This window comes from Scomber japonicus, chromosome 12 (assembly GCF_027409825.1).
Source record: "Scomber japonicus isolate fScoJap1 chromosome 12, fScoJap1.pri, whole genome shotgun sequence".
NCBI lineage: Eukaryota > Metazoa > Chordata > Actinopteri > Scombriformes > Scombridae > Scomber > Scomber japonicus.
The window spans coordinates 27196477-27223678 of record NC_070589.1 but is presented as its reverse complement, the minus strand read 5'-3'; the positions used below and the strand labels follow the sequence as shown (position 1 = coordinate 27223678).

Sequence of the window (27202 nt, the reverse complement as noted above, 5' to 3'; positions counted from 1 at the left end):
GAACTTGTCAAAAACAACGAGTGTGATTGAGGCTCCTTATACAAAGGCAGGTATGATTGAGGCCCCTTATTAACAGACTGGAGTGACAGAGGCTCCTTATACAAAGACTGGTGTGATTGAGGCTCCTTATACAACGACAGGTATGATTGAGGCCCCTTATTAACAGACAGGTGTGATTGAGGCTCCTTATACAAAGGCAGGTGTGATTGAGGCTCCTTATACACGGACAGGTGTGATTGAGGCTCCTTATACAAAGGCAGGTGTGATTGAGGCTCCTTATACACGGACAGGTGTGATTGAGGCTCCTTATACAATGACAGGTGTGATTGAGGCTCCTTATGCACAGACAGGTATGATTGAGGCACCTTATATACAGATAAGTGTGTTTGAGGCTCCTTATATACAGATAAGTGTGTTTGAGGCTCCTTATACAAAGGCAGGTGTGACTGAGGCTCACACTTTTTTAAGCTGTCTAAAGTGTCTGTTTGATGATCTGAGGTTCTGCTTATACACATATGACCAATGGGTGGCAGTGTTAACCAGCCATCATCAGGCTAACACATTTAACAAACAAGAACAGGAACACTTACAAACAGATTTTTTTTATTTAGATATAAAATACAGGTGCATTTTTATACAGTTTTTACACTGTTCAATGACAATAATAAGAAATCTCTGAATTGCTACAAAATCAGTGTAAACATTTTCTGGTTGGTCATTTAAAGTCTCTGATGAGACAGAAAAGAGTGCAGAGAACTTGCTGTAAACAATGCACACCTCCCTCTCACTGAATATAACACTGATAGACACTATACAACAAACATACAGGCACTGGCTGAAGCAACAAAAAAGACAATATTTTAAAAAACAAAGGAGATTGATTATGCTACCATCTTGATCTTTGTTAGATTACAAACATAAGCGAAAAAGTATGTCAGCATTTTGTTGATGACTCTCAGTCCACAACTGAGGAAGCAATATATTTTAGTGCAGTATTTTTATTTTTTTATTTTGTGTGTCAGTTTATTAGTTTAAAGATTCTTCCCCACTGACACACTTTGCACTACAGACTGTATAATAATTGCACAATATTTATATACAGTCGTTCAGACACTTGGGGGCAGCACTGCTACAGTTTACTGTGCTCTCCGTTCTCCTTCAACTTCCTCTAGTGCAGCAACAAGCCATTGAAAGATGCTTAATGACACTTTAGTTACAAGGTAACTTGGCTGCTGCTTATAAACGTATAACCTTAACGGATTAGTCTGACATTTTGGGCAATGCGTGTATCCGCTTTCTTGCTAAAAGTTATAATAAGACCACTCAGGTGGCTGCAGCACCAAGTTATCTAATCTTAACATAATGAGTGGAAAATGTAATCTGGCTCTGTCCAACATTAACAATATCCAGCCACCAACACCTCCACAGCTCATTAGTGTAGTTAACATGTTAAATCTAGTGTAAAAGTGTGTAAAAACAACAGATTGTGGAGTTTATGAGGGTTATGTGCCAAATTATTTTTTGACCAAGTGCAGTGACTTCCTTGAGTCTGATTTTCATTGTGGATTTTGTTAACTGTGGAAAAAGAAAGACAAGTTGTTTTCCCCTGTTTCCAGAGTTTATGCTACACTTACTTAACCAGCTGCAAAACAGCTTATTAACCAAAATGTCTAACTTTTGATGTAAATGTTTTAAATAGAATAGTGAGTGCAACTTGTCATCCATTATAACACAATGTTTCTCATCCTTTTTGCTCTGTGACACCTTAAAATTAAGCTGTGTCATCTTGTGGTTTTTTTCTTCTCTGACACTCATTTATATGACTGTTAAGGTCAATGAAGGAGAAAACTATCCAATTTTACAGAAAAAAGGAATACAATTAGAGCAAAGTAATTTAAAAAATAATTTCTATAATTTTGTTATAATTTAAAAGTAGAACTATGTATGCTTTTGTTTGTGGTATTTTCTTCTTATCTTATGGCACTAACAGATTCATAAATTGATCCCAGATAAGGATTCACTATAGTTTAGGATCCCATTTAGGGTCAAAGCTTTCCCTTTTAACATTTTATGACGGAAAAGCTGCTGAGGATGCAAAAATAACGCCATCGGTTGAGTTTAACATCAGTGGCAGAGCCGGAGAGCCAGTTACCTGACCTAAAGCTCATAGCTCATTCTATCCAGATCACAAATGCTGTGGTCATTTCTGAATATAAAAGTCACTGCTATTTCTAATTTGACCAAACAGCTCTGCCTCATGGATATTTTAATTAGTTTGTACTATTAAAGCTCTTATTGGCACATTTTTCACAAGTAGAAAAAAACAAAACGTCAGCCTTGAATATACAGTATGTTGTTTGTTGGTGTGATTGTCTGCTGTCATACAGTACATCATACATGCTGCTTTTTGTTCTTGGGAAAACAAAGTGATTCTAACTTTTGTTTTGTTCTTTTGGTTCTGGGTCGTCATCATGAGTCCAGGTAGATGGAGTAGATCTGATTGAGGCAGCGGTCGACACCTCCTGCCTGGAAGAGGAAGTTGTCGTCTGGGCAAGGAGACATGGAGTACCCGCCCCCTGCCTGGCCCTGGAGGTCCTGCAACAAGTCAAACCCTGAAAGAAAACGCCTAAAGTTATTTAGGTCACTTTAATCATTGGATAAAGCACTTATTTCTAATTTGTTAAATTTCCTTTTTCTAAGCATATTACTTTTCATTTAAGTTTTCATTTAATATCATTTAATTGTCAGATGGTGGCTATTTAATTTTTTTTAACTAATTCTCAGATAATAATTGTTGATTTTTTTATTCTTTATTTTATTATATTACTGAACAATACTTATTAATTAACAGAAAAAATATATATTAAAATGAGCAAAAGTTGTTGTCCCTGGTTGAAGAAAATGTATTATGTATAATAATATAATTAATATACAACGTATTAAAGATGAGGTAAAGCACACTAATAATAATATAATAATATTAGACAGGGTAGTCCATACTGAATCCAAATTACTACAAAGCAATGAATTTCAGCAAGTTATGATACTATCAATGATTTTTTTGTAGTAGTTCTTGACTTTACCTGTAGAGTGAGAGGTGGAAGAGTTCGTAAAATAACCAGAGGCTTCAAAGTCTCCATCGTTGGCAGGTTGAACCACTTTTCCTTCTCCATACAAACAGCCTTGGAGAAGCACAGAGGAAATGATGCACGTCAAGAACAACTCAAAAAAACAGGCAGTAAAACAGTCAAACTGATCCGAGGCTGCTGACTTTCGCTGGACTCGGACTTTGGTACCTTGCTGCTGCTGTGAAAACACTTGCTGTTGGTGGTTGTAGTTTTTGTGGTAACCCTGCAGCCGGACGTCCGCCCCATCTGATGAGGAGCTCACTGGGCTGACGTCAGCAGACATGAACAACAATGTCGGTCGGTTCCTGTTAAAACAATATCAGGTAGCTGAATTACTTTTCTGTATGCCAACATGAACATTTATGTAAGCACTCAATTGAGAAAAAGGTAATATGATATATACGATGATTAACTTTTAAACTTGATTTATTTATAGTCTATTCAATGATCTACTAAATTTCAGAGAATATGATGATAAAATTGATCCAACTCTCATGTCTGCACACTAAATATGAAACAGCTGGACAAGACCAAAAATAAATTGTAGTTAAACTTGAAATGTGGTAATTTTAATTAAAAAGTGTGTTTTTTTTTTCTTGGGTGAATGATAGAAAATGAAATGAGAGATGAGACTGACACAAAACAGTTGCATTTTTTATAATAACACCTTTGTTTCAGTTTTCTTCCAGCTGGTTTAAACGTCACTCTTGCTGACCTGATTAAGGTTTCTGACACACAGAGACGTACATCAGTGCCTCTCAGGCTTCATTAGCTTCACCACAAACATTTCTGAGCTCCACTGCTGAGCCCAGAACACTTACGGAAAAATGATGGTGGCAGAACCACATTATTATTAATGTCACAGCTGAGAGAGACATCAAGCAACTTCAAAATAAAAAGAAAGTAAATAAAATATGTTTTCATATAAACAACCTTTGACTTCTTTAAGCCTTTGTCCTTTAAGGTAACGTTGGTCATCTTGGTTTTATTCATTTAAATTTAAATAATCAATTGTAGAAGTAAACATTATTCTTCACTTAGGGTTCATTTTAAGTTAAGAAAGATCTTTTTACAATTTACTATGTACGCTAAACTTAAACATAAATCTCACATAGTCTTTTTTTATGCAGATAACCATTAGCAGGCAGTGTGGTGGCAGCTGCGATATCAGGCACGATCATGTAAATGATAATACAAACAATTCATTTTATATAAGGAAGTGTTTCCATAATGGAGGGGGGGGGAAGGGGGGTTTATGTGGAGCTGTATCCATCACGACGCTGCAAGAATGTGCTGACTGAGCACAAACACTCTGACTCAACATGGAAACGAATGAGTCAGTGAAGCCAAGTCGACAAGAAGAAAGAAAAGCAGCTGAATCTCTCTCCAAGGAGATATGCAGCTGAAAACCCCCAGAATGGTATTTGAACCCCCCTCTTCCCCCCCTTCAAAGAGCTCACTCTCAGCATTTCATGTGGGGCTGAGAACTCTCCTGGATGATGTACTATAGCATATTGGTCCCAAGAGAGCCAAATGGCCTTCGTTTCGACTGCAAGGGTTTTAGTGGGCTTCATAAACAAGCCAGGCCTTATCAGAGATACTGATGGCTGCTGGCCCATGTGCCTTCTATATTCGCATCTGACTAGCTATAAAGAAAGGTAATGTTTGGAGATTTCTTTACATATATATCATTTATCATCCCCAGGTCTCTTTATTACCCATTTCCCATGTCAAATGCTATTACATTTAATTTAACAGTCTCTGCTTTCAACGGAGAAACACAATAAAAGCCAAAATTAATCAGAAGGACTTTTTGAAACCCATACTGATATAACTTACAGATGGCTGTGGCTTCCCAAGGTAATAAAGACCAGGCTTTGTATAAGATTATGTAAACAAAGTAGGCTTTGATATAGTACGACTGTTGAAATGAATGTGCAGCTCTGCAGCGATGACTGTGAGCCACAAGAATTCAACACTTCTCTGTATTCCCCTCGGTGGCCCCAGAACCATCAGTGCTGACCTTATCTATAAACAACCGCGTCTGTTCCACGGCTTACATTCTTGCGACGCTGCAACAACATAGCTGAGATGTCTGAGCCGTGCCATGCATAGACCTGCTGGGTCGATCTGTCGTTTTGTGGCCGGTGTGCCCAAACTTCTCAGATGCATCAGCTTAATAGAGAGTCCATGCCTGAGGGAGCGGCTGTCAGCACAACCTCAGAAAACTGTTTCTCTGATCGTATTTTACCCGCTAAACCCCTTCATCACTCACTTTTTTTCTTTCTAACTAACTACAGCCAGCTGTTCTCCTTATATCTGGAATGAGAGGAATGCTGCTTGCAGAATTTAAGATCTTGTGTTTATATGCACATTATACTGTATGCAACCCTTCCTTAATCCATGGGTGCTTTTTAATAGCAGTACACTTGGACTGAATCAGGGGGAGGGGATGAGTAAGTTTACCAAAGGTGCCAGCCTGTGCACACAATCTGTTTCCAGTTTTGGCAAAAGAAAAGCTGCTGCAGTACTGGATCACAGGAGATCATGTTGAATGTTTGTCATACAGATGGAGATTTAATGTGATCTAAGGCGCTACCAGTCCAGTACTTAGAGAAACTAGAGTACACTTATTGCATGTTAGAGATACAGTAAATACAAAAATGTGTGGACATGTCAAACATTTCAGTTAAAGGAGGCGATCCAATGTCACTCGGAGCTTCTGCAAAGTAAACTTCATTACTTTTTCATTCCTTCAAATTGTATAATAGTGTTTCTGTGTGAGAGCCATCCCGTTTAGTGCGCCTGTATCTGATGGACATGCCGCTCCAAAGAGCCAATCCAGCTCTTCATCCCCCCTTCACCGCAAAACACACAAACACTGCACATCACAAATACACGCTGATGGACAAGCCTTAGTGCAGGCCTCTGAATCCCTCAAGTATTAAATAATTAAAAGAAGTCGAAAAGGCTCGACTCAGCCAGAGTAAACACGCGCCTGGCTATGAGGTCAGAGCTTGATGCCGGCTGCACCGTGAAGCAAAGATCATTTACTTTCACGTGTTTAACGTCTCGCTAAGTCATTTGAGGGAAAAACAAGTGCTTGTCTGGTATTGGCTTTGGCAGGCCGTGGAGTACTGCGGGCACCAGTGGGATTCTATGACATCCTTAGTCTCTATAAAGAGACGTCAATGGACAGATTGTGCATAGCTTCATGGAAGCTCTGGCTGCACAGTTTGAGGCAATGGAGACTAAGAGATGCTGCATCAAGGCAAAGTACATTTTTATTTCCTAAAAACACAAAAACACACACAGCCAAACTGCTACCTGAACCTCAAAATAAATGACATTTGAATAACTAAAGCAAGGCTTTGTTTTAACCTTTAGTTTAACCCTAAAAATTATCTCCTCAATTTGAGAAATTCAGGTGAAACCCTTATGTTTATAACAGCTGTTGTGTCAGAGAAAATGTCCATGAGTGTGTTTTTGGCTGGTAGTTTTGGCTCTATATCCCAGAATATCTGTCCATCTACTGAGTGACTGAGTGATGAAGTTACACCATTGGTTGGATGGCCTTGAGCTGGAGTTTCCCCATTGGCCCCTACTCTTTCAAAATGATTCATTTTTCTGTTACATCGTCAGGGGGCATTAACAGTCATGTCCACAGACACTCAACCTCTCAGCAGGACTGAAGCGCAGCAGCCTCGAGTGCAGCCCACCCTCTGTAAGACTCAGAGCAAGTGCAGCCTCAAAATTAGTTTTAAAAACACGCATTCACCAACCGAAGTATCTCACACGGAGTTGCATGGAGGTCCACTGATACAGTCACGTTTCACATGTGCACACTAGTAAAGTGTTAGTGGCATAGGAGTTTTAATATAGAACATAACCATTTCGATTCCAATATGCGGTCAGTTTATCCAAATGACATCTGTTTATGTAGATATTTACATGAGAAGAGCGGATCTCTGTCCTGTCCTCCTCCTTACTGTCAATTTTGTATGTTATGTGTCTAGCATCTTTTCAAAATGAAGCACTTCCATGTTCACAGTAAACTAAATTAAAGCAAAATATCATGAAATACACTATATTGGGGTCATTTACACTTAGCATTAACTATTAATTCAATACTTAATTCAAATATTTCTAAGTCAAATAATTTATAAACTATAATAAAAATGTGCCTTTCCATCCCCTCATCGCCAGATCATTGTGTCAAATGCAATTTTAGTCTCTCACTCTTGGGTTCAGACTTATTCCTTGTGTTGTATTCATTGCTTTTACTTACTGTGTTCATTTGTGTTTCTAGGATCACTATCCTCCGGTCCCCCTCTCTGTCTGCCTCACCTGCTGACTAACCCTCCAAGCTTATCCTCAAGCAGCCACACTTCCTCGTCCACCTGTGCTGCTTCACTCAGCTCATCTCTGCCATCTGCCATCATCTCTCTACCCCCTGCCCTGCTCATCCGCCTTCATTCCTATGATAACTTTTTTATATTACTTAATTCCATTGTTTGGGTCTGCATCTACTGAACGTAACAGTACGATCAGGCCAATGAGATGAATCCAGCACACATTTGCCTGCTCAGCCTGCCATACTTCATGATATATATGAATATATACAAAGTTTTATATGTTCAATAAATATTTCATGTATTGAGAGACATTTTCCTCAGTGAAGAGCCAGACTTCTTCAAGCTCCTCATTGCCATTTTGAATCAGGATCGTGAGAAGTGACTTTCCTCAGGTGGAAATTTCATGTTAACCCTGTTCATTCCAGCCTTCCTTGATTCCCTGGAGTCTCTTAGCTCCTCCTCAGAGCAGCCAAGAAGTTCATCAGCTATCTCCAAGCCTGTGTCTTGTGTGGCTAACCTCCAACTGGGGAATATCCAGCTTGTTAACTATCAGCAAGTCTCTTGGTCTGCTGGCTTTGGGCCTGCTAGCCACCAATCTTTTTCTAAGCCTGCTAGCAGTTTGCTACCCAGTCTGATAGCTTTGGCCCTGCTAGTCACCAGCCTGTCTCCATGACTATAGTACAGTTTACCTCTGCCCCTGAATCAGCTAACCTCCTGCTTCATCCTGCTCCTGGAGACCCCCAACAGTTTCCTTACTTGGGTCTCACCATGCCTCCCCTCTTAGGATCCTCCAGAGCCTGACTTTGTAACACCGTAATCTGCAACCTCCTGATCCACAACTTTGTCCGACTCTATGGGATCACAATTGACATAGTGTCTGACCATGGACCACAGGTATGGGAGTCTCTCATCAAGTACCATGAGGACATAGGAGCCATGCTTCTCTGTGCCACAGCCTGGAACGTCTGCCACAGGTATGTCACATTGTCACCCTTTAAATGCTCACTGAGTTATCAGCCTCCTCTGTTCCCTGTTCAGGAGGATGAAATTGCCATACTCTCAGTCCAGGCCATCTTCACGGCTGGTTTGCTCTGCTGAGTGCATTGCTGATTGTCACAAGACTCCAGCATCCAACTACCAGCCAGGTCAGAGAGTTTGGCTTTCTTCCAAAGATATCCCATAACAAAATTTGAAAACTGACACCCTGATATATTAAACCTTATGAGATAGACTGTATAATCAATCCCTCTGTCGTTAAAATCAAGTTGCCTCCCTCCATGAGAATTCATCCCACCTTTCATGTCTCCCAGCTGTAGCCAGTTTCATAGATTCATTGTGCCCTCCAGTCGTTCCCCCTCTCCACCCAGCCAGATTATTGATGATCAACCAGCCTACAATGTCGAGTGGCTGCTGGATGTATATCATAGAGGCTGTGGGCACCAGTGTCTGGTTGACTGGGAGGTATACAACCCAGAGGAATGCAGCTAGATATCCCACTAGCTCTTCTCAGACCCCTTTCTAATTCAAAACCAGGACTTCCATAGAGACCAACGTGACAAGAATGGTGGTTTGCCTGGAGGCTCTCATAGAGACTGTTTTCCCCAGCCTGTCATCCAGCTCAGTTGAGCTCTGCCATCCACCATTACCTCTACCCTCTGCCTTGCCTGACATTCCCCTTTAATCTCACTCCCTTTACTGATCATAACACAATGTTAACCCCACACTACTACTAATACTCAAATAAAGGTTTTCTGGCTTTTCTCTGGCTCTGATCAGCACAGAAATACTTAACATCTAGATGCATTTTCATTACAATGTTACTTTACTAACATCCTTTCTAAAATCAAAACAAAACAATTTTTAGGCCAAGGTCCACTAACTGAAAACTTTCCAGAGAATAAAGACCACGAAATGAAACTAAGACAGTGGACCTTTTGTGCTAAGAATTTTTTGTCAAACCTCTATCTCTAATGTCAATAAAAAATAAAAACCTCAAGCTCATCCTTTTATAGGTTTGCATGTGTGAGAAAAACTCATCTTAACACCTCTGCCGAGACCGAAAGCATATTTGAAAACAACTCATGGAAATACTGGAAAGTTTCACAAGAAACTATGTGCATTATATGTGAAGATTTTATATCATTCATTAAACCACAAAAATGTCACTTTGGCCCTTATCAACTCTTTTTTTATTGGATAGACTGCCTTTGTTGTTACTGTTGTGCCAATAAAATTTAGTTTACGGGCAAACCTTCAATGACCAATGATTTGAGGCCTTGCTGAAACTGCTGCCCTGGAGGCTTTCAGCTGTATCTTTTTAGTCTCACTTCTACTTTTATACTACCCTAGACAAAATTTGTCTCAGTTTACAGTACACATAAGTTCTGCGGCCTCCAACTACCCAATCAGTGCAACCACAAAGCCATAACTCCATCTCTGGTGATAATGTCTCTGGTTTATTCAAGAATGCATAAGCTCACATCACTATCCCTGTTTCTGGGCATGTGCTTTCCAGACAAGAGAGGCGAAGCAAAGCGACTGTGAAATATATAGAATCACACGGAAAGTTCTGATGTTGAAGTCCATAATTTTACATATTCAAGGTTGAAAGACAATGTTGGGGTTTGAAAAAAAAACACTGGAAGAGATGAAGGGCTGTTCAAAAATACAAAAAAGAAGACATATCATATATGTTTCCAAGTCTATTTTTTAGTCTGGGCTCCACTGGAATAGCTTTGCAAAAACTCCTTACCTATCTCATACTGACCTATTACACAGTTTCTCAGTTCAGCCTCTGTCTAAAACAGGCTGTCTTAGCTCCCTCCCAATGAGCCCAGTCTGTTCTGACTGGTTAGCTTTTGGAAAATGCCCCTTGACAGATATCTGTCACGTCGGCTGCATCAACAAACCATGAAACTAACTATAGACATACTGTAGAAGAAGAATTTCACTATTTTTTCTTGTTCTCTACTGCCAACCTCTCAAATACATCTGTACATGTTCGAGCTGAAATCCAATCTGAAATATGAGAGCGAACAACTTGAATAACACATGGAAAAACCTCAGCAACAACCTTAGCAACAAAGACTACAAAATGGACTGTCATTTATCGGCATGCACAAAAAGCTGCCATCAGCTTGTTGGCAAGGTAGAAAAAACTTGCAAACAAAGTGTTCAGAGCAAGTTGAAGCCCTGGCTTTTGATTTGCAGGGAGCATTTCTACATGTGTTCACCCCAAGCTTTGACCATGTTTAACATAAATATAAAACCTCATAACAGTATATAAATAACAGAAAACCACAAAAAGCATATGTGCCCTTTGATATATGCCAGACTTGACAAATAAATAAAGATTTACAAGAAAAGATTTGGGGGAGAACACCCCAAAAAGGCAGTGAGATGTGAAGTTATAGATGCATGCAGAGAGGGGTAGAAAACTGTGGTCAGTTTTCACTGTTTTTATATTTAGTAAGAATAGCTCTGAATGAAAACTGCCAAATGCAAACGAAATCCCGTTTAGCTCATTTGTATTGGGTTGGCAGTAAAACACCCAGCAGTAGATAACTCAAAACCTTGCCAGACAGCACAAGGGGTAAATGGGAAAATGTTATTTTAAAAAATTGGGATAAACTGACCCCTTAAGTTTGCCTCTGGGTATATCATTTAGTATAATTAAAATACTCCGTTTTCCAAGAAGTGAAAGCAATGTACTTCTAATATAAAAGTTATTTTTTGACATTTTAATGGCCGTATCTTATGATTAGAAGGCAATTTAATGGTGATTTTGCTCCAAAAAGCTGCATTGCAAAACTCTTGGACAGAAATTCTGGATTGGGAAAAAAACCCCAAAAGCCTGTCTCTCCACGGTTGAGCTACCCTTGAGCAAGGCGTGTAAAAGCACTAAAACTCTAATAGAAAGAAACGCAGTTATACTAATACACTTAAAGGAATAAATGTGTGTAACTGGGTGTTTTCAGACACTTTAATCTGTGTGAATGAGTGAAAAATAAACGGCTTTTCATACAAAAAAAAAAAAAAATCAATCTGGCACTCACTCTTCTCTCATGCTCCCTGGGCTTGTTAACGAAGATAATCGGCTGCTGGTGTTTCCCTCCATGCCTTGATACCTCGAGCAGGTGTCTGATGATGGAGGCAGAAACTCCGAACTCCCTCTGTTATGGACGGTGCTGCTGTTTGAGTACACACCTGAAAAAGACACAGTCAAAATTTCAAAAGATTACACCGCTGAAAATGTTTTGAGTATGAATCACCACCTCTCGGCTTGACAGGTAGCTCTTAAAAGTTTGTAGCTAGTTCCTTTGTAGAGCTTTTGGCAGATATGGTTAGATTTACAGTAGTGAAGGGATTCCAGCAGTGCTACAGTCTCGGAAAAAGGATGATGAATGTCCACACAGAAACCTCTGAGACTGCTACTGCAGCACAAACAACTCTTTTGCTAAGGGTTAGATGCTTATGATTGTTGTCTTCAACCAAAGCAAGCTATAGGGCAACACCTATTATATTCATTATAAATTTACTTGTCAATATTTTGAGTAACTAATTAATCATTTTTCTCTGAAATGGCAGAAAGAGTGAAAACTGATGACTTCAAAAAGCAGCAAATCCTCAAATCTGATCTTGAGCTTGAACTAGAAGTCCAGTCTAGGAATATTTCTCAATTGGTATATAAATATGTATGATAACTTGTTGTAATAAATCAATCAATTTTCAGTTCATCACCCAATCGATTAACCATTGTTTAAGCACTAAAAGCAAAGTATCAACAAAGCTAATGGCTAACTCTTTAGCTGTAGCTGCACTAGCAAGAAGTTATATTTAACATAAATGTATTTTAGCACACTGTGGCAAAATTCAAGCACACAAATTGACAGAATAGGGTTAGATAATGTTGCGGTGGTGGCTTGACATATTTGTCCATTTATTTCAATGTGTAACTGGGTCACCGCTGAAATCGGTTTTAACAGTTAAAATTCAAGCTAACTGCTGCTGTCATTCTCCGTGTAAGAGCAAGCGATTACTTTTTCAGATCCACTTTCGAGCCAACATAAGGTGAGTATTTGATATTGAAAACAGTTTTTGGTGGTGTATTCATTATAAGCTGTGACACATATGCATGCCACCAGGGGGGATATCAACACTTGGCTTTGACTTTTAGGAGCGGCTGATGGTAATAGCATATGTCACCATATATTCAACATACATGAAGTACAGCACATAGACAAGTTAGAAAGTAGATTTCAGGCTATAACATTTGCCCATTTCTGATAAGGAGAAAGTCCTCTTGGGACATTTTCAAAATTAAACACTGACATGCTTGTTTCACCCTGAATAAACATAGCTTGTAGTGTGCCGTTTGAGGCTTTTCCCTCAAAGTCTTCAGGGTAAAACTGCAAGTAGTCTGAAGTAATAGACATGGACAGCTCTCCTGGACACTCTCTCCTTTCTTTTGCCAACTGAGCCTCAGTGTACCTGACAGTTTCTTGATCCCAGTTCAGCCATTGAAAGGGAAAGAAAAAGAGTTTGGCTGGAAAACTGGTTTGGAGAAGCTGAAGGACGGGCGGGGAGAGGGCCAACTTGCCCGCAGTCAGTGCCCGGTAATTGGACAAGGTAAACACTGGCATGATGAGTTATCATCGTAGGAATGGGAAAGGAGGGAGAGGAAAATGAGCAAATGAGGCCATAGGAGAAAATGAAAGAGACAGCTTAACAGCCCAGGTGTTGGGGCAATTACCCGTTTCTTTGTTTTTAGTCATACACAGGAGGCTTAACGCAGATTGCCACGGTTTTTGTTACCCTTTCATCTGTGCGTACCTGTGAAGTCATCTATGCCCGGTAAAGGTGAGCTGTTTCCTTGGTGGGAGGCGGAGCTGTGGAGATGCTGCCTTGCCAGACAGTCACTTAAAATTTCCGATTCCAGCAAAGAGTGCACTTGAACCTGTCAAAAAGGAAAAATACAGATGTTCATGTAGCTACAGTTACAGTTAATATGAATAAAAGTGTTGTATGGCAGAGTTTGTATCATGTTTTCACACTGGCGAGGATGTGCTGATGCCTTCCTGCGTGTCAGGATGAGAGTAATATCATTACATGTGGAGTTTCGTTCTCTTCCAAATGTTTTTGCTGTTGGGCAATACAACTCCCATGGAGCTAAATTTTAAATAGATTTACTTCTCTTTTTAATATATACAGTAGATCAATTGAAAACACAGTGAGTTTTCTGCAGGCAGTTTTCTACTGTTCATTTTTCAAAGAAATGATGCTTGCACCAGATGCCTGGTTCTTGTTTCGTCTCGCAATCCAGCTTCTTGAGGTACTAAATCCAGAAATCTTGTTAGGTAATATTATTCCAAAATGGTCTAACAAAGTTAAGGCAAGACAATTTACTTTATTATCCAGCGTTAACAGAGTATCCCTCAGGACTTTCCAAAACAATTTATCGACAGCTCCAGGACTCAAAAGAAACTTGCGAAGGACACCCAGGAACCACAAAAGAGGTATGAATAATCAACGAAAAATGTTCGCCCAAACCAGTGTTTATGAAGATCCAGACTTAGCTTTGACACACAAGCTCCAAGAAATATATAACCGTGAGGAGTTTATGAAGTGCATGTTTAATATTTAATATTTCAAAGTCCTTATTTAGCCTCACAGGGTTTACTGCAGCGCAGGGCGTGTTAGCCATGTCACAATTTACAAGCACACGTGGTTCCGTTTAAACCAAACAAGGCATGGGAATACACACAAAGCCCCAGTGTCACTCATGGTCCATAGAAAACAAACAAGGCCCAGATAACGCTGAACAATAGACTCCCTATTCTGTCTTCCAGGGAGTGTGTGTAATACTTTGTTTAGTTGTATTTCATCCTACTGAATCATAAACATGCTTACTCTTTCCTTTCACTGCTTCTGCTTTCTGTTGCTTTTTCTCTGAAACAAGGGTTCCTCATGCAAAGACGGGGCGCTACCAACAACCACTGACCTCTGAGAAACCCCCCTTTTGTTGAAAAAGTTCGAAAAGCAAAAAAAGTACTTCACTCTGCAGAAACAGTTTTGTGGGGTAAAAGTAATTTTTATGAAACTTAAAACTAAATATGATTTTTGCTGCTGCTATGGAAGATTCAGACACTTTTTCTCGACGTATCCGGGATCTCATTCCTTTTAAAACTATTGTGTGTTTTTCAATCTATCTTCCAGAAAACCTCAAACTAAAACAACCGATACCATCAATCATTTCTACCCTTACATCTGTCAGTAAGTCATGCGTCTGCCATATTTTTCCCAGGTATTATTCATACATAACAGAATTTGGCAAATGTCATTGAGATTAAGATGTTTCTGACATCAAATGTTTTATAGTGAAGCTGAAAAGCAATATTTTTTAAATCTGGCCGTAAAGTACAAACAAACATACCAGTTTTGTGTTTCTTTTGTTAAACATTATTTTAATTTGCACAATGCTGCGACACAACAATAAAACCAAGACTAGTATCAAAGCAAACAGCTGTCAAATTCAGGGTGAACCAGTAATTTGAAAAAATAAAAATAAAAAGTTAAAGTGATGAATTAAGTGAATCTGATTTCCTTCCATACAAAAACAAATTTTTACACAATATGCTCTGCAGGCCCACAGGTCAAAGTCACATGACTATCCAAAATTAAAGAAATTTGCCAAATACTGTACATAAGATTATAATTTATGGGGTGTCCTGATGTTTGAAGGATTAAAGATATTATAAATCTGGCTGGATATCTTTGTTGTCCCATTCTCCACTGTCTCCCGTCTTATAAATGCCAAAAAAAAGCCCAAAGAATAAACATAATTACTTAAAAATAAATACATTTGCTATTTTTGCTATATTTGTATTTGTCTTGTAAACCCCACGACTAACTTGTTGCTTTTGCACCACATGTAATCTAATCTAATCTAATTTTGGACACACACACGGGAAGGTTTTCTTAAAGATGTTTGTTTCTGTGGTTGTTGATCAGAAAAGTAATCATATTCAAGATAAAATGTCCACCATGCAAAAAAATATACTTGTTGCTCGTACCTTGACCTCCCTGTCCTGAAGGCCTTTGGCTGAATGAGCTTTGACGTGCTTTCGTAACGAGCTGGGGTCGGTGTAGCGCTTGGTGCATCCTGGGATCTGACAGGCGTACGGCTTCTGTGAATGAACCACAACAAGAAAGAGGGGAGAATAAACTGTGGCTCTCTGTCTGTATGAAGGGTCACTTGTTATGTACGCTGCTGTATTTGAGAGAGGCCAAAACCAGATGTTTACCGTGAGATTGCTGAAATATTTTCTTGCTATCACGCTCCATTTTGGCTGATAGAAAACAAGCTCGACACGGAAAGGAAAACATACCACCGAAACACAAAATAGACCCAAAAAATACAGAACATACTAATATTTGTTTCAACGGTGTTTTAGTTATTTTTACTGTCATGGTTTCAAAAAGTACAAACTGAACCCTTTTTTTTATTGTATACAAATAATACAAAGATACATCTCATTTTAACACAACTTCAGGTCTCAATATTAATTACGTTTACAAATAAATAGTTCATGTTCAGGTGAGTCACATCCAGATGGTTGACAGGTGTAAAAGTGTATACAGTAGTCTTGTGTATTATAGACCCAAACATTTAGGATACATGTTGTAAATCCGGTTACTTAGCGTGACAACTGCACTAACAGCCAAAGGAAGGACGTGAAGATCGTGTCAACATTTTACATAATGTGCTACTTGGCTGTACCTTTCGTTTCGAGGCTTAAAGAGAGGAAGGAAGAGGAGACTTAAGAGGAAACGCTTACCTGTTAACCCATATATATCAATGCATTTATAAGGTACTACATCTATAAACTATAAATTAAAGAATATGTCCTTTCAGTGCAAATTATTACTCTGCATTGACTAAAACAAGAGATAAACATGTTAGTTGCCTAAGAGCTTCGTCTCCATGCAAATAAAAGCTGCAGTCAGATTGATTCAATCCAAACTGATGCACGTGGGCGTTTTTTCACAATCGAAATCAAATGTAAATGTCTGTTCTTGAATATGATGAGGTGATATCGCCTGCGTTTCACAAAACTGATCAAAGTTGTGGGTGTGGGCGAATAAATCCACTCATTTCCATGAATCTGATTCCTTACAGCTGTTTTTCCTTTTCAGTCACTCAGTGTTTAACCACATGAGGGAGCGAATCGAAAAACCTCACATATACAATATTTATTTAAATATTGTAGATTTAGGGATGACTCGAAATAACAGATTGCATTAGTGTAACATGAATTAAGCAGATTTAGAGATAATGTTCAGCTGAATACTTTAAGACATGTAATTACTCTAAAGTCGATCTTGCATAAGACAGCTGATTCTCTACGGTGCCTACATGCTGACAAAAATTGAGCAATATTTCTCTCTTATGAAACTGTTGCTGAAAAATATTCCCTAGGAGGCGAGCTCAGGACTTGTTGAGTCTCAATACATTAAGTCTAAACTCCACAGTCCTCCTAATCATAACCGAATTTTGGTAATCGTAAGCGTCAGTTGATATAACGTGCAATTCATTTGTATCAAAATCAGCACAATAATAATATATATATTTATATAAAACCACACGGGAAAAAAAAAGAAAAGCTTTTCTGTGTGATGTCGCAATTCAAGATTCAAGATGTTGACGATGACGGAAATCCCTTTTGTGCATTCACATCTCTTACAAATATTGTTATACACTACCCTGGTAGGTGAATTTTGCAATCGTGAATAATGGATAAAACCTCAATAATTGCCCAATGGACTCAAAATGTGCTATGTTTGATCCCTAATGAAGGTTTCTATCCAACATTGAGAAACAAACCTTTTAAATTTTATTGATTTTTTTTTAACACGGGATCCTAAGAGAGCGGAAAATGACTCCACATGAGCTTAAGTTGTCATTGTGAACATGCAAAATGATTGAATGATTTTTTACTGTATATTAAGTAGATGACTGCTGCATAAGATGTTGTTCAGCATATTACAGAGTGCTGAATATTGTTTTAAATGGATTATAATATGTTCAATGTTAGCCTTTTCTCTCAATATACTGATTTGATGTATTTTTCTTTTTACTCAGACTTCTTTAATAGTTTTATCTTTGCTATAATTATTCATTTATCATGGTTATTTTATTTATTACTGTCTTATTACTCTATGAAATGAAGAATGGTGTGCATATGTGTATCCTTTTATTTATAGTTAACCCCTGAATTTGCAAAAGTGCACCCTTGACTATGCAATACTACTACTAATAATAAAAATACTGAACAAGAAAAACCCTAAAATAAGCTTGTTTTTCAGATTATGTGAGCTGGAAATTTTAGTTGACATTTCAGTGTAAAACAAATCTCCCTTTTACAGACTATTACTTATGACATTAGTAAGACAATACGAGATATTTAATAAATCTTTAAAAGCTTGTAGTGACACCAGTCATTTCCTGGCTGGTTGTAATGCTATATTCAGCAATTATTTACATTCAGACAATCCTCTGCTGGGCCTCCGTGATGGCGCCAGATGTGTCTGATTCTTGATTTGTGACGCAACACGCGAAGCCGCTATTAGCCAGCGTGAAACCACAAACAGGAGAAAATAACCTCCTCCTCGTCGTTGCAATAACAGTGCAGTGCAACGTACAGCTCCATCTCATCCATGTAATAAGAGATCTGATTTGCTGGATTACTGCTAAATCCTCATTGCTTTTCAGCAGGAGTAAAAATAACTGTGGTTTTACAGAATAAATCCACAGCAGGTATGCAGTTTCACAATCCTAAAGAATGTTCAGACTGTATATCAGGAAACTATGCGGAGGGAGAAGAGGGGAGGCAGTGCATGTTATTTTACGTGTGTTAAGTGCACAGAACATACCCTTTATTACTGAACAAATATTATATATCATAAAGAGGTCTTATGAGCGAGGTTTCATACTCTACAGCCCTTTTCAGACATCAATTACGTAACATTTTTTGGCTTCGTGCTCGTCTTTCACATTACGTAACATTCGCTGGCTTCATGTGTGTCTTTTACATTAATGTTCCTCACGGCTTTATTCGGACATGACAGGAAAAGCTCTTCAATCCTGGTGCAATATTTGGTAACTACAACCCCAAAGAGAAAGGAAGAGAGATGTTGCAAATTAAAAAGTTTGTCTTTCAAGGAAAGAAAAGTGTTTTCCGTTCTCTCACAGGCTGCATCAGTGCCGGATTTCATAACCTATTTTACTGCGGAAGCCTTAATTTACGACCGTCAGGAGCACGAGGGATGCTCGGCCCCCGGCTTCTCTGAATCCTCTGATAAATATTCCCTCAGTTTCATCATTTAGTGTTATTAGAGAGCAAATTCAGCTGCCTCTTTTATTATCTCCTGCAGCACAAAAGCGTAATAGAACAAGATGTTACTCTCGTTTCATTCCTATTTTACCATGTATTTGATTTTGATTATGATATTCATTCATTCACTCATGTACTTTGGATGATTTAAAAAAAATCCCAATTACAGGATTATACTTACTTAGGCCTTTATGTTTTTTGCCTCTTTTTCTCCAAACAATAAGGGGGAACATCTTTCTCAGCTACACTTAAATTTGGCTCTTTCACAGCAATTTGAGGATAATTAAATTGAATTATAAATGCTGCTTTCTTTGTGCAGAGGAGATATCAGCCAAGTGATAATAAAGTAATAAAGTAGGACAATATGTGTATTTAATCTCTCTCAGTGCATGTTTTACTGTGTTAATGTTCCAGAAATGCCCTGGGTCAAACCTACAGTATAAAACTGATATATTGTACTACATAAAACTGGGTGTTTATTCGGACATACGTGTAAAATTGCTTCTGTCTCATTTCATTTCATTCAGTTTCACTCTGACTAACAGTGTTATAACTGATAGAAAAACGCTGTGTCACTGGTTTCTCTAAATACACACAGTATATGGATTTACTTGAATAAGGCGCTTTTTTAAATTGTGAAGTGAAGCCTTTCAGGGCACGCGTGCTGTGGATGGCTCTCTGTTGCTGAGCACTGACCGTGTCCAGGTGTGTGCGCTGGTGTTTGGCTCGGTCGCTGGAGTTGCTGAAGGCCTTGAGGCAGCCGGGATGCTGACAGATATACGGTTTCTCTCCTGTGTGGCTCCTCAGGTGGATCTTCAGGTTCTCCAGACGCGAAAAGGCCTTGGAGCAGCCCTCAAACTGACAAGGAAAAATAAAAAGTTTTACTACAACGTGAGATATATATATCATTTAAAGTATTTCCATGTGAATCAAAATGTTGGTGCAGGACTGAAACCAATATTTTTAGATGGACAATGAATCAAAAGACTGTGTTGATGATGTGGAAGGATTTTCTCCAAGTAATGAACGTGCAATAAATTGTTTGGAGCATTTTAGCATCTTTTAACTTATTGTTTTGGTTTTATGACCCAAATATAGCAGCTACAGAGGCAGATATTGGAGTTCTCCTAATCCATGCTAGTGTTGCTTCATACCTGACAGCTGCCCCCAAGTTAAAGCTGGTTTAACTTTAACTTAACTTTACACATAGTTTCACAGACACTTTTGTCCATAGCAGCTCGTATTCAATATCTTACTCAGGAAATTTCGACAGAGAAATTATTATGACATGATGAGGGGCAGCTGGGAGGAGGCGGCCGTGGCTTAGAGGTCGAGATGCCGACCGTGAACAACAACATCCCTGATTCGAGCCAGACTGGAGACCTTTGTTGTATCTCTCTCCTTCGTTTCCTGTCATCGCTCCATCTAATAAAGGCATGAAATGCTTCCTAGATGTTGGAGGAGGGGGGCTGGCTGCTTTGCTGTGATATCTGTAAATGTTAGGTACTACATCCATGAGTGCATGACGTGGCAAAATGTTGCTCAGCTCAAAGAAAGGGAAAGGATCCTGACACAAACATGTCAACAAGCACTAACAAGCAGCAAAAGTTTGATGCATATTTTGTTTATAATGATGACTAATTTGTGTTAATCTTTTTTTCCTTTTTAGGGGGGGGGGTCAAGTACTGTAAGCTATTGCACTATACAAATAAACTCAAGCAACTAAACCAGTCATTTTGAATTTCATTGGCTCTTTAAACAAGTATATTATTTCATTAAATCATATTCATGTCTTTCTGTTTATAGAGTATATCCATTAATCCTGGATGTGCAGTACATCCCAGTTTTATCTCACCTCTGGTTGTCAGAGGGAATTAAAACATCTGAACTTTTTATGTTAGAATACAAATCTTTAAGGAAAAAAATAACAAAACCCTCCCATTTGAACATTTACAGAGTTTGGCTGTAACTAAGATGTAATAAAATCACATTTTCACATTAGAGATGAGAGATGTTAAAGACTGATCCAACAGAAATATATAGTAAGGAGGTAATATATCACAGTTGGAATTCAGACTTTTTAGGTTGTTAAATCATGAAGTTCTGGTAATGGCCTTTTTCTCTAATAGCTAATTGGAACAAAACCACACACACACACACACACACACACACACATACACACACATGAGCACATGCACGCACACACTAGGCTGTGGTAGGTTCTGGTAAAAGGGTTTCTGTTGGACCGCAGCCAGACAAGAAGCAAACATCAGAGTCAGCAGCTACGCTACACACACTGCAGGCCGTAAACCGAACATTTTATAACTTTACAGAAACCATGTCACATCTAATCTCAGATCTCACAGATTTTGAAATTAGCAATGTTGTCATTTTTTGACCTTTAAATCCAAGTTTAAAATGAAAATGTTCTCATGTTTGTTTTAAACCTCCTGCAGCCCCTGAGCAGGAAATTAGAGAACATTTTATACAATCATCAGGAGAGGAGAGTTTTTTTTTTTTTTTTTTAACATTTTGGCCTAATTAAAACTATCTGGGTTCGGTTTATGTGCTGGTAACTTCAAAACATTTAGATTTGGAAAACCACGTCTTAAAAATAGTTTTCATTCTTAGATCTATTGTCTAAAAACACGTGTCTTTTGCTCACAAAGTGAATAATAAAGAGGAAAGAAACTGGCAGAGACTCATCGTGTTTGTTTAAGGGTGGCATGAAAAGAGGATAATTTCCTTATATATTATTGTATAAAATTTAAATGCTTTTACAAGGATTACGGCCATCTTTGGATCAGAGTCTTCAAATGTGATTCTGGACTGATTCTTATACTAAAAACTAAAGTGTGTTTGATCCTTTCTAAACGAATCCAGACGGAAATATGGAAACAGTTTGTCTACCTAACGTTCATTCCAGGGTTTTTATTTGGTCTCGCTAATGAGTCAGTAAATTTCAGTCACCTCATTTACTTTAATAAGTCTGTACATAAAAAAAAACACTACATCATTGAGATTAATTAATCCAAGGTTTGAAATCAGATCAAATCAAGGAGTTAAAAGCAACCCTTAAAAACACAGACCGAGACGCTCAATCGGATAAAAACACACATCTACAAGTCAGCAGGAAGTCAGCTGGAGGAGTAACACACCGAATATCAGATTTAACTCAATCGCTTTGCAGCTTTATGTTGACTCGGTTGTGAGAAACTACATTGTTCGAGTAGTTTGAAAAGAGGGAAAAACTTCATGCACATTCAGGCTTGTCTGTCATAATTCTCCCTGTGGCTACTGTGGTTAAAAAGCTATAAACAAAGAAAACAATCAAACAAATGAAACCATGTCCCCGCACATATATATGACTCCTAACTAGAAACATATTTCCCTAAAAAATTGTTCACAGTGTAGAAATTTGAGCACAGCCCCCTTATTTAAGCTCTCTGTCATTTTAGTTTATGTACTTTATTTCCTCAACATGACAGCATGTATAGTGTCTCCTCTTAAAGCTTCTGCTACTGGAAGAATAATGTTTCCTTTACTTCTTACGTGAGATGCGGAAATTCGGATAAACTCAAGGAAACTGTACATTACACCCCCCGACCCACCCCCCACCCCCCGTCTGACGTTCCTGAAGCCTATATGTCTAGTTTTTATGGCACCTATTCAATTTATTTTGTTTATCCTTATAATAAGTACTATGATTTGTCACATTTGTAAAGTTAATAATTAGAGTTTTTAATGTTTTTCCTTCATTCATTCTTATACTATATTACACACTTGAGGGATTAGTCTGTCGATTTTCCATATTTTCTTTCCCTTCTTGTCTGTGCCTCTTAGCTCCAAGCCTATTTATTCCCACTAAACACGTACATTTGTAAAAATGGATCCAAAATACATAATTTTTTTCAGTTTTCAGTAAATAGTGCATTGTGAGGGACTATTTTCTACTGCGGAGTGATACAGATTGAATGTTATAGTGATATTTACAGCAGCAGGATGGTGAATTTAGGCTAGACTCTAATTAACTACAGTGCTTGTGTTCATCATTATGAAGAAACTACCTTACCTCCCAGTAACAGTATAACAGTGGGGCTCATTAATGTGTTTTTAGCATTTTTTTTGGAAACAATATGCACTGATGAATAAGATGAAACAGATGAAACAGATTTTGGCTACATAGACAAAAACACTTGTTAGTAGCATCAATTAAATGTTGGTTTTAGTCTTTTCATGGGATCTGCTGACAGTAAGAAAAAGTACCAACCTCTCCTCTACATGTATACACATATGAATGTCAGTCCAGCAGAGTCATAGTGTTAATTATACACTATGACTCTACCACGCTGGATTTAAAAACACTGTGGGAACTTGTGTTTACAGCCAGAATAACACCTGTCTAATCTGAAGCTTGACATTACGAGCTGGTAAATAAGGCTGAATTCATTTACAAACACTGACCACATTCATGTGAGATATTCTTTTTCCATTGCTGCACCAGGAATGACTTAATTTACATGTTTTGGCTCGAGCGCTTCATGAAAATGATGTTATTCACGTCATCCAAGTGTGACTGATGACATTTTTTTTATGTTGATGTTGACTTAATTTTATTAATCTGTTTGCACGCGACACTCCACAGTAATGTATTTACAAGCTCCCAACAGTTTAGGTCATTTTAATGAACTAATTCACTTAAGTATTAAGCGTCTCCCTGAGTGAAAATATCTGAATGAATTATTAATCAGGCTGATGACAGCGGCAAAGTCATCGGGGAATTACGGAGCATTACTCACTCTCAGGGACGGGGATTTGGCGCCAAGCAGAAGGTCATCATGGGGCAGACATGTTCAAGCTGCAATAGTTGTGTTTCAGAAAATGACTCATGACAAGAACTGATGGAGGATGACGGTACGCTGGGGCTCAAAGGCCACTGTTGTGATGGTTAAGGCAGAAACCTCACAGTCTCTCCTCAGGCCTAATGTGGTCTGGTTTTGTCTTTAGCTTGGATTTTTTTTTAAATGCTCATGATTCTTTTGTTGTAATCTGTCATTTTGTCTTTTTCAGTAATATAATCTGTCATTCCTCAAAGACAGACTGGATGTTTTAAAAGACAAGTTGTTCAGAAAAGGCAAAGAGTGCACAATAAAGTCTTATGTGAATTAATACCTATAAATTAATAGCATTTGTCAAAATAACCACAGGGTGCTGGTCCTTGAATGCTGCAGAACTACAAACACATCCTCCATTCATTCAGCTCTGCCACGTTTCCTCCTCCGGCATGCATGAGTAAGGGAAACCTGTCGTGAGGAGAGGAAACCGTTTGATCATCTCTGTGTCTTACAGACTCTTGATCACCGGCTGCACAGACTGAAAGAAGTCGAGACGGACTGTAAGCAAGTTAATGCCTTTCAGCTAAACCTCCCAATGTCCCATTTAAAGGAAGTGCAACGTTGGAAAGAATGAGATGTGTTTTGACTGTGACTGAAAATGGTTACAACTGTTGTTGAGTTTGATTTCTGCACAGTTTGGATGAATCTGCATTTGGGGGAAGTGAATGAAAAAAACCTCCCTTTTTTACTGATGAGTCATTCTTGAAATAAAATGAATCTCATCTGTGAAAAACAGACAATAAACAGAAGAATTCATGAGGGAAATTCTATAATACATTTTTCATAAGGGAAATAAACAGGGGTATACTCAGAGCTGGTGGTATGTGTATATCTTTTCTGTTTTAAAGATTCAAGGACTAAAAAGTGATGCAATTTACACATTTCTGACATCCACATTTATCATTTGTCTCAAATATCATTACCAGCTGTAGAGTTCATTTCAATTCGTACCTCTTGAAAACATTTGAAGACTTTTTCAATGCTTTTAAAGTTGGGAAATTTATACTAGTTTGCGTTATTCATCATACTGGTATAAACAATACCTGAGAACTGCTTATCGAAGCATATTTCTACAAGTGACTAATCATTGAAAGTTGTGTGCAAGAGTAAGACCAAGTTAAGTGGAGTCTTTCTGTGGATTATTGCTATATGTAAATGGAAGTTTTAGGAAGAAGCCTTTACTTGCTATTTTACTTCTAGGGCACTGACGACAAAACATTTAGGTGCTGTTAAAGTAAAAACTTAACTGCAGTTGTAAAGAAAACATATTAATGTTATTTTTCCCACTGAGTTGCTTAGTGGCCAGCAGTAGGAGTCTGTAGTTGTGCCGGTCTAGCAATAACAAAATCGGTTGTTGTGCACTCCAGAACAACACATGTAAGATCTGACGCACCTGTAAAGAGTAAAAGGCAGGATGACATAATGTGGCATACTTTATCTATCACTACAGTTAATGTCGTGACATGGCTATGGTTATGGTTTGGTTAGGTTCAGGGAAATATCATGGTTTAGGTTAGTAGTACTTTTAGTAAGGTTTGGGAAGCACTGCGGTTTGGGTTAAAATTACTACTTCCTTAAGCTTGGGGAAGCTTCATTGTGGTTAAAGTTGAGGGGATGATCTAACCAATCTGCCATGACCTCCTACCAACAATATAATAACCTAATTTCCTTCTTTACTTCTCATAATTACTACAGTCTTGACTGCTGTCTCTTGAATATGAATTGATGTAATCTTGGGCACTTGTACAAAACCTATAAATGACTTTTCCGGTCATTATTTCTTATGGTGACAGTCCTACAGGGCAGCTCTCAAATGTGAACTGTCCTCTCTGAGTGTATAATATGCTTTAAAAAAATCAATGTTAAAGGACGAAGCTGGCGATTTTCTACATTTTTCTTATTGTCAACAAATCTCATGTGCAGAGCGAAACCGACTATGAATTGATCTACTTTAAAGTATTGTGTGTATCCAAAGCCTAAAATATCATATTCCTCTGTACCGAAGACTTACGTTGTTGTCCAGAAACTATTAAAAATACATCAGTGAGTCACACCATTACACTGGCTAACATGTTTCTTCACCACGAAGAGTTTGGACACGCTGGTTTGTTTAGGAAAAGGCTCCAAAGACTAATAACAGCGATCACATTTAGTCACTGCAGTGGTGTCTACCTTACACGGAACTACTCTAGACTGAATATATGATTGCTATCATTACTCCTTGGAGCCGTTTTCTAAACAAATGTATGTGCCCAAACCCTTCATGGTGAAAGAATATGTCACCCAGTGCAACAGTTTGACTCGCTGACATGTTTTCAATAGGTTTTGGACAACAAAAGTTCTATAGCACAGAGAAATAAGAACATTTCAGACTTTGGACACACACACACAATACTTGTAAGTATTCAATATCAGTTGGTTTGGCACTGCACATGAGATTTGTTGACAATAAGAAAAATATAGAAAATTGAGAGCTGTATCCTTTAATTCCAGTCATGAAATGCAGACTGACTCACCATGCATTTATTGGGTTTTTCTCCAGAGTGGACTCTCATGTGGATCAGCAGCTTGTAGCGAGCGTTGAAGGGCTTGTGGCGCCGCACACAACCAGCCCAGAAACAGGCAAACTCCTCCCCTTTGCGCTGGTCAATATGCACCTTCTCGATGTGCCTCACCAGCTCCTCCTGGCTGCTGTAAGCGGCACTACAGTCGATCCAATGACACGGTTGATCTTGCTGGTCCCCAGTGGCGTCCTGTCCTGTGGGTCCGTTAAGTCTGGGTGAATGAAGAGGGGTACTGTCCTGACCGTCAAGGCCCTGGAGGGGCTGGCCCACATGGTACAGCTCCCCCTGCTGGTTGTTAAGTTGAAACGGCTCCCTCTTACAGGGCAGGAAATCATCTGCTGGCTCTTGTTTTATTGAGTGATACTCTTCCAGTAGCTTTTGCTGTTGCTGAGAAGGTTTGCTGTTGGCCCCAAGTGCATCAGAAAGAGGCAAGGAAGAGGTAAAGAATAAAGATGAGGAGGAGGAGGAGGAGGAAAGAGAGGATGGTGGGGTACAGAAAGAGGAAGATGTGGCACAGCTGGTGAGCATGTAAGATATAGGAAGAGAGGGCTGGGGGTAACAACTGAACCTCTGGGTGTTGTTCTTGGTGTCTGTGTGTGCTGTGGTGGCAAAGTCCTCCATTTTTTTATCAACATGGGATCCATTCGTCTTACAGCTGAGCAGGGAGGTGAGGTCACGGCCCAGAGAGGACAGGGACAGGGAAGTCCTTGGAAGACAGCACACGCCCAAACCACCTGAATGGATCGATGACTGGCAGAAGCCACTGGAAGACAGCGGCGCCTGAGGGTCCTCCGCATCTTCAAACACACTCCCAAAACCAGGAAGGGTCAGCTGGACATCTGGAGGCCCGAGGTCGGGGGGCCACAT

The 27202-nt window shown here is 38.9% G+C and overlaps 1 protein-coding gene across 1 annotated transcript; it reads right to left on the bottom strand.

The window, feature by feature from the left end:
• Positions 1 to 1799: 1799 nt before the first annotated feature.
• On the bottom strand, positions 1800 to 27202 carry LOC128369025 (zinc finger protein GLIS1). Its single transcript, XM_053329975.1, has 8 exons — positions 26288 to 27202; positions 19573 to 19734; positions 15556 to 15669; positions 13316 to 13439; positions 11539 to 11689; positions 3297 to 3433; positions 3084 to 3182; positions 1800 to 2612 (listed from the first exon to the last, which is right to left on the bottom strand). Exons 1-8 carry the CDS (start codon positions 27200 to 27202, stop codon positions 2470 to 2472), a joined length of 1845 nt encoding a protein of 614 aa, XP_053185950.1. The 3' UTR covers positions 1800 to 2469.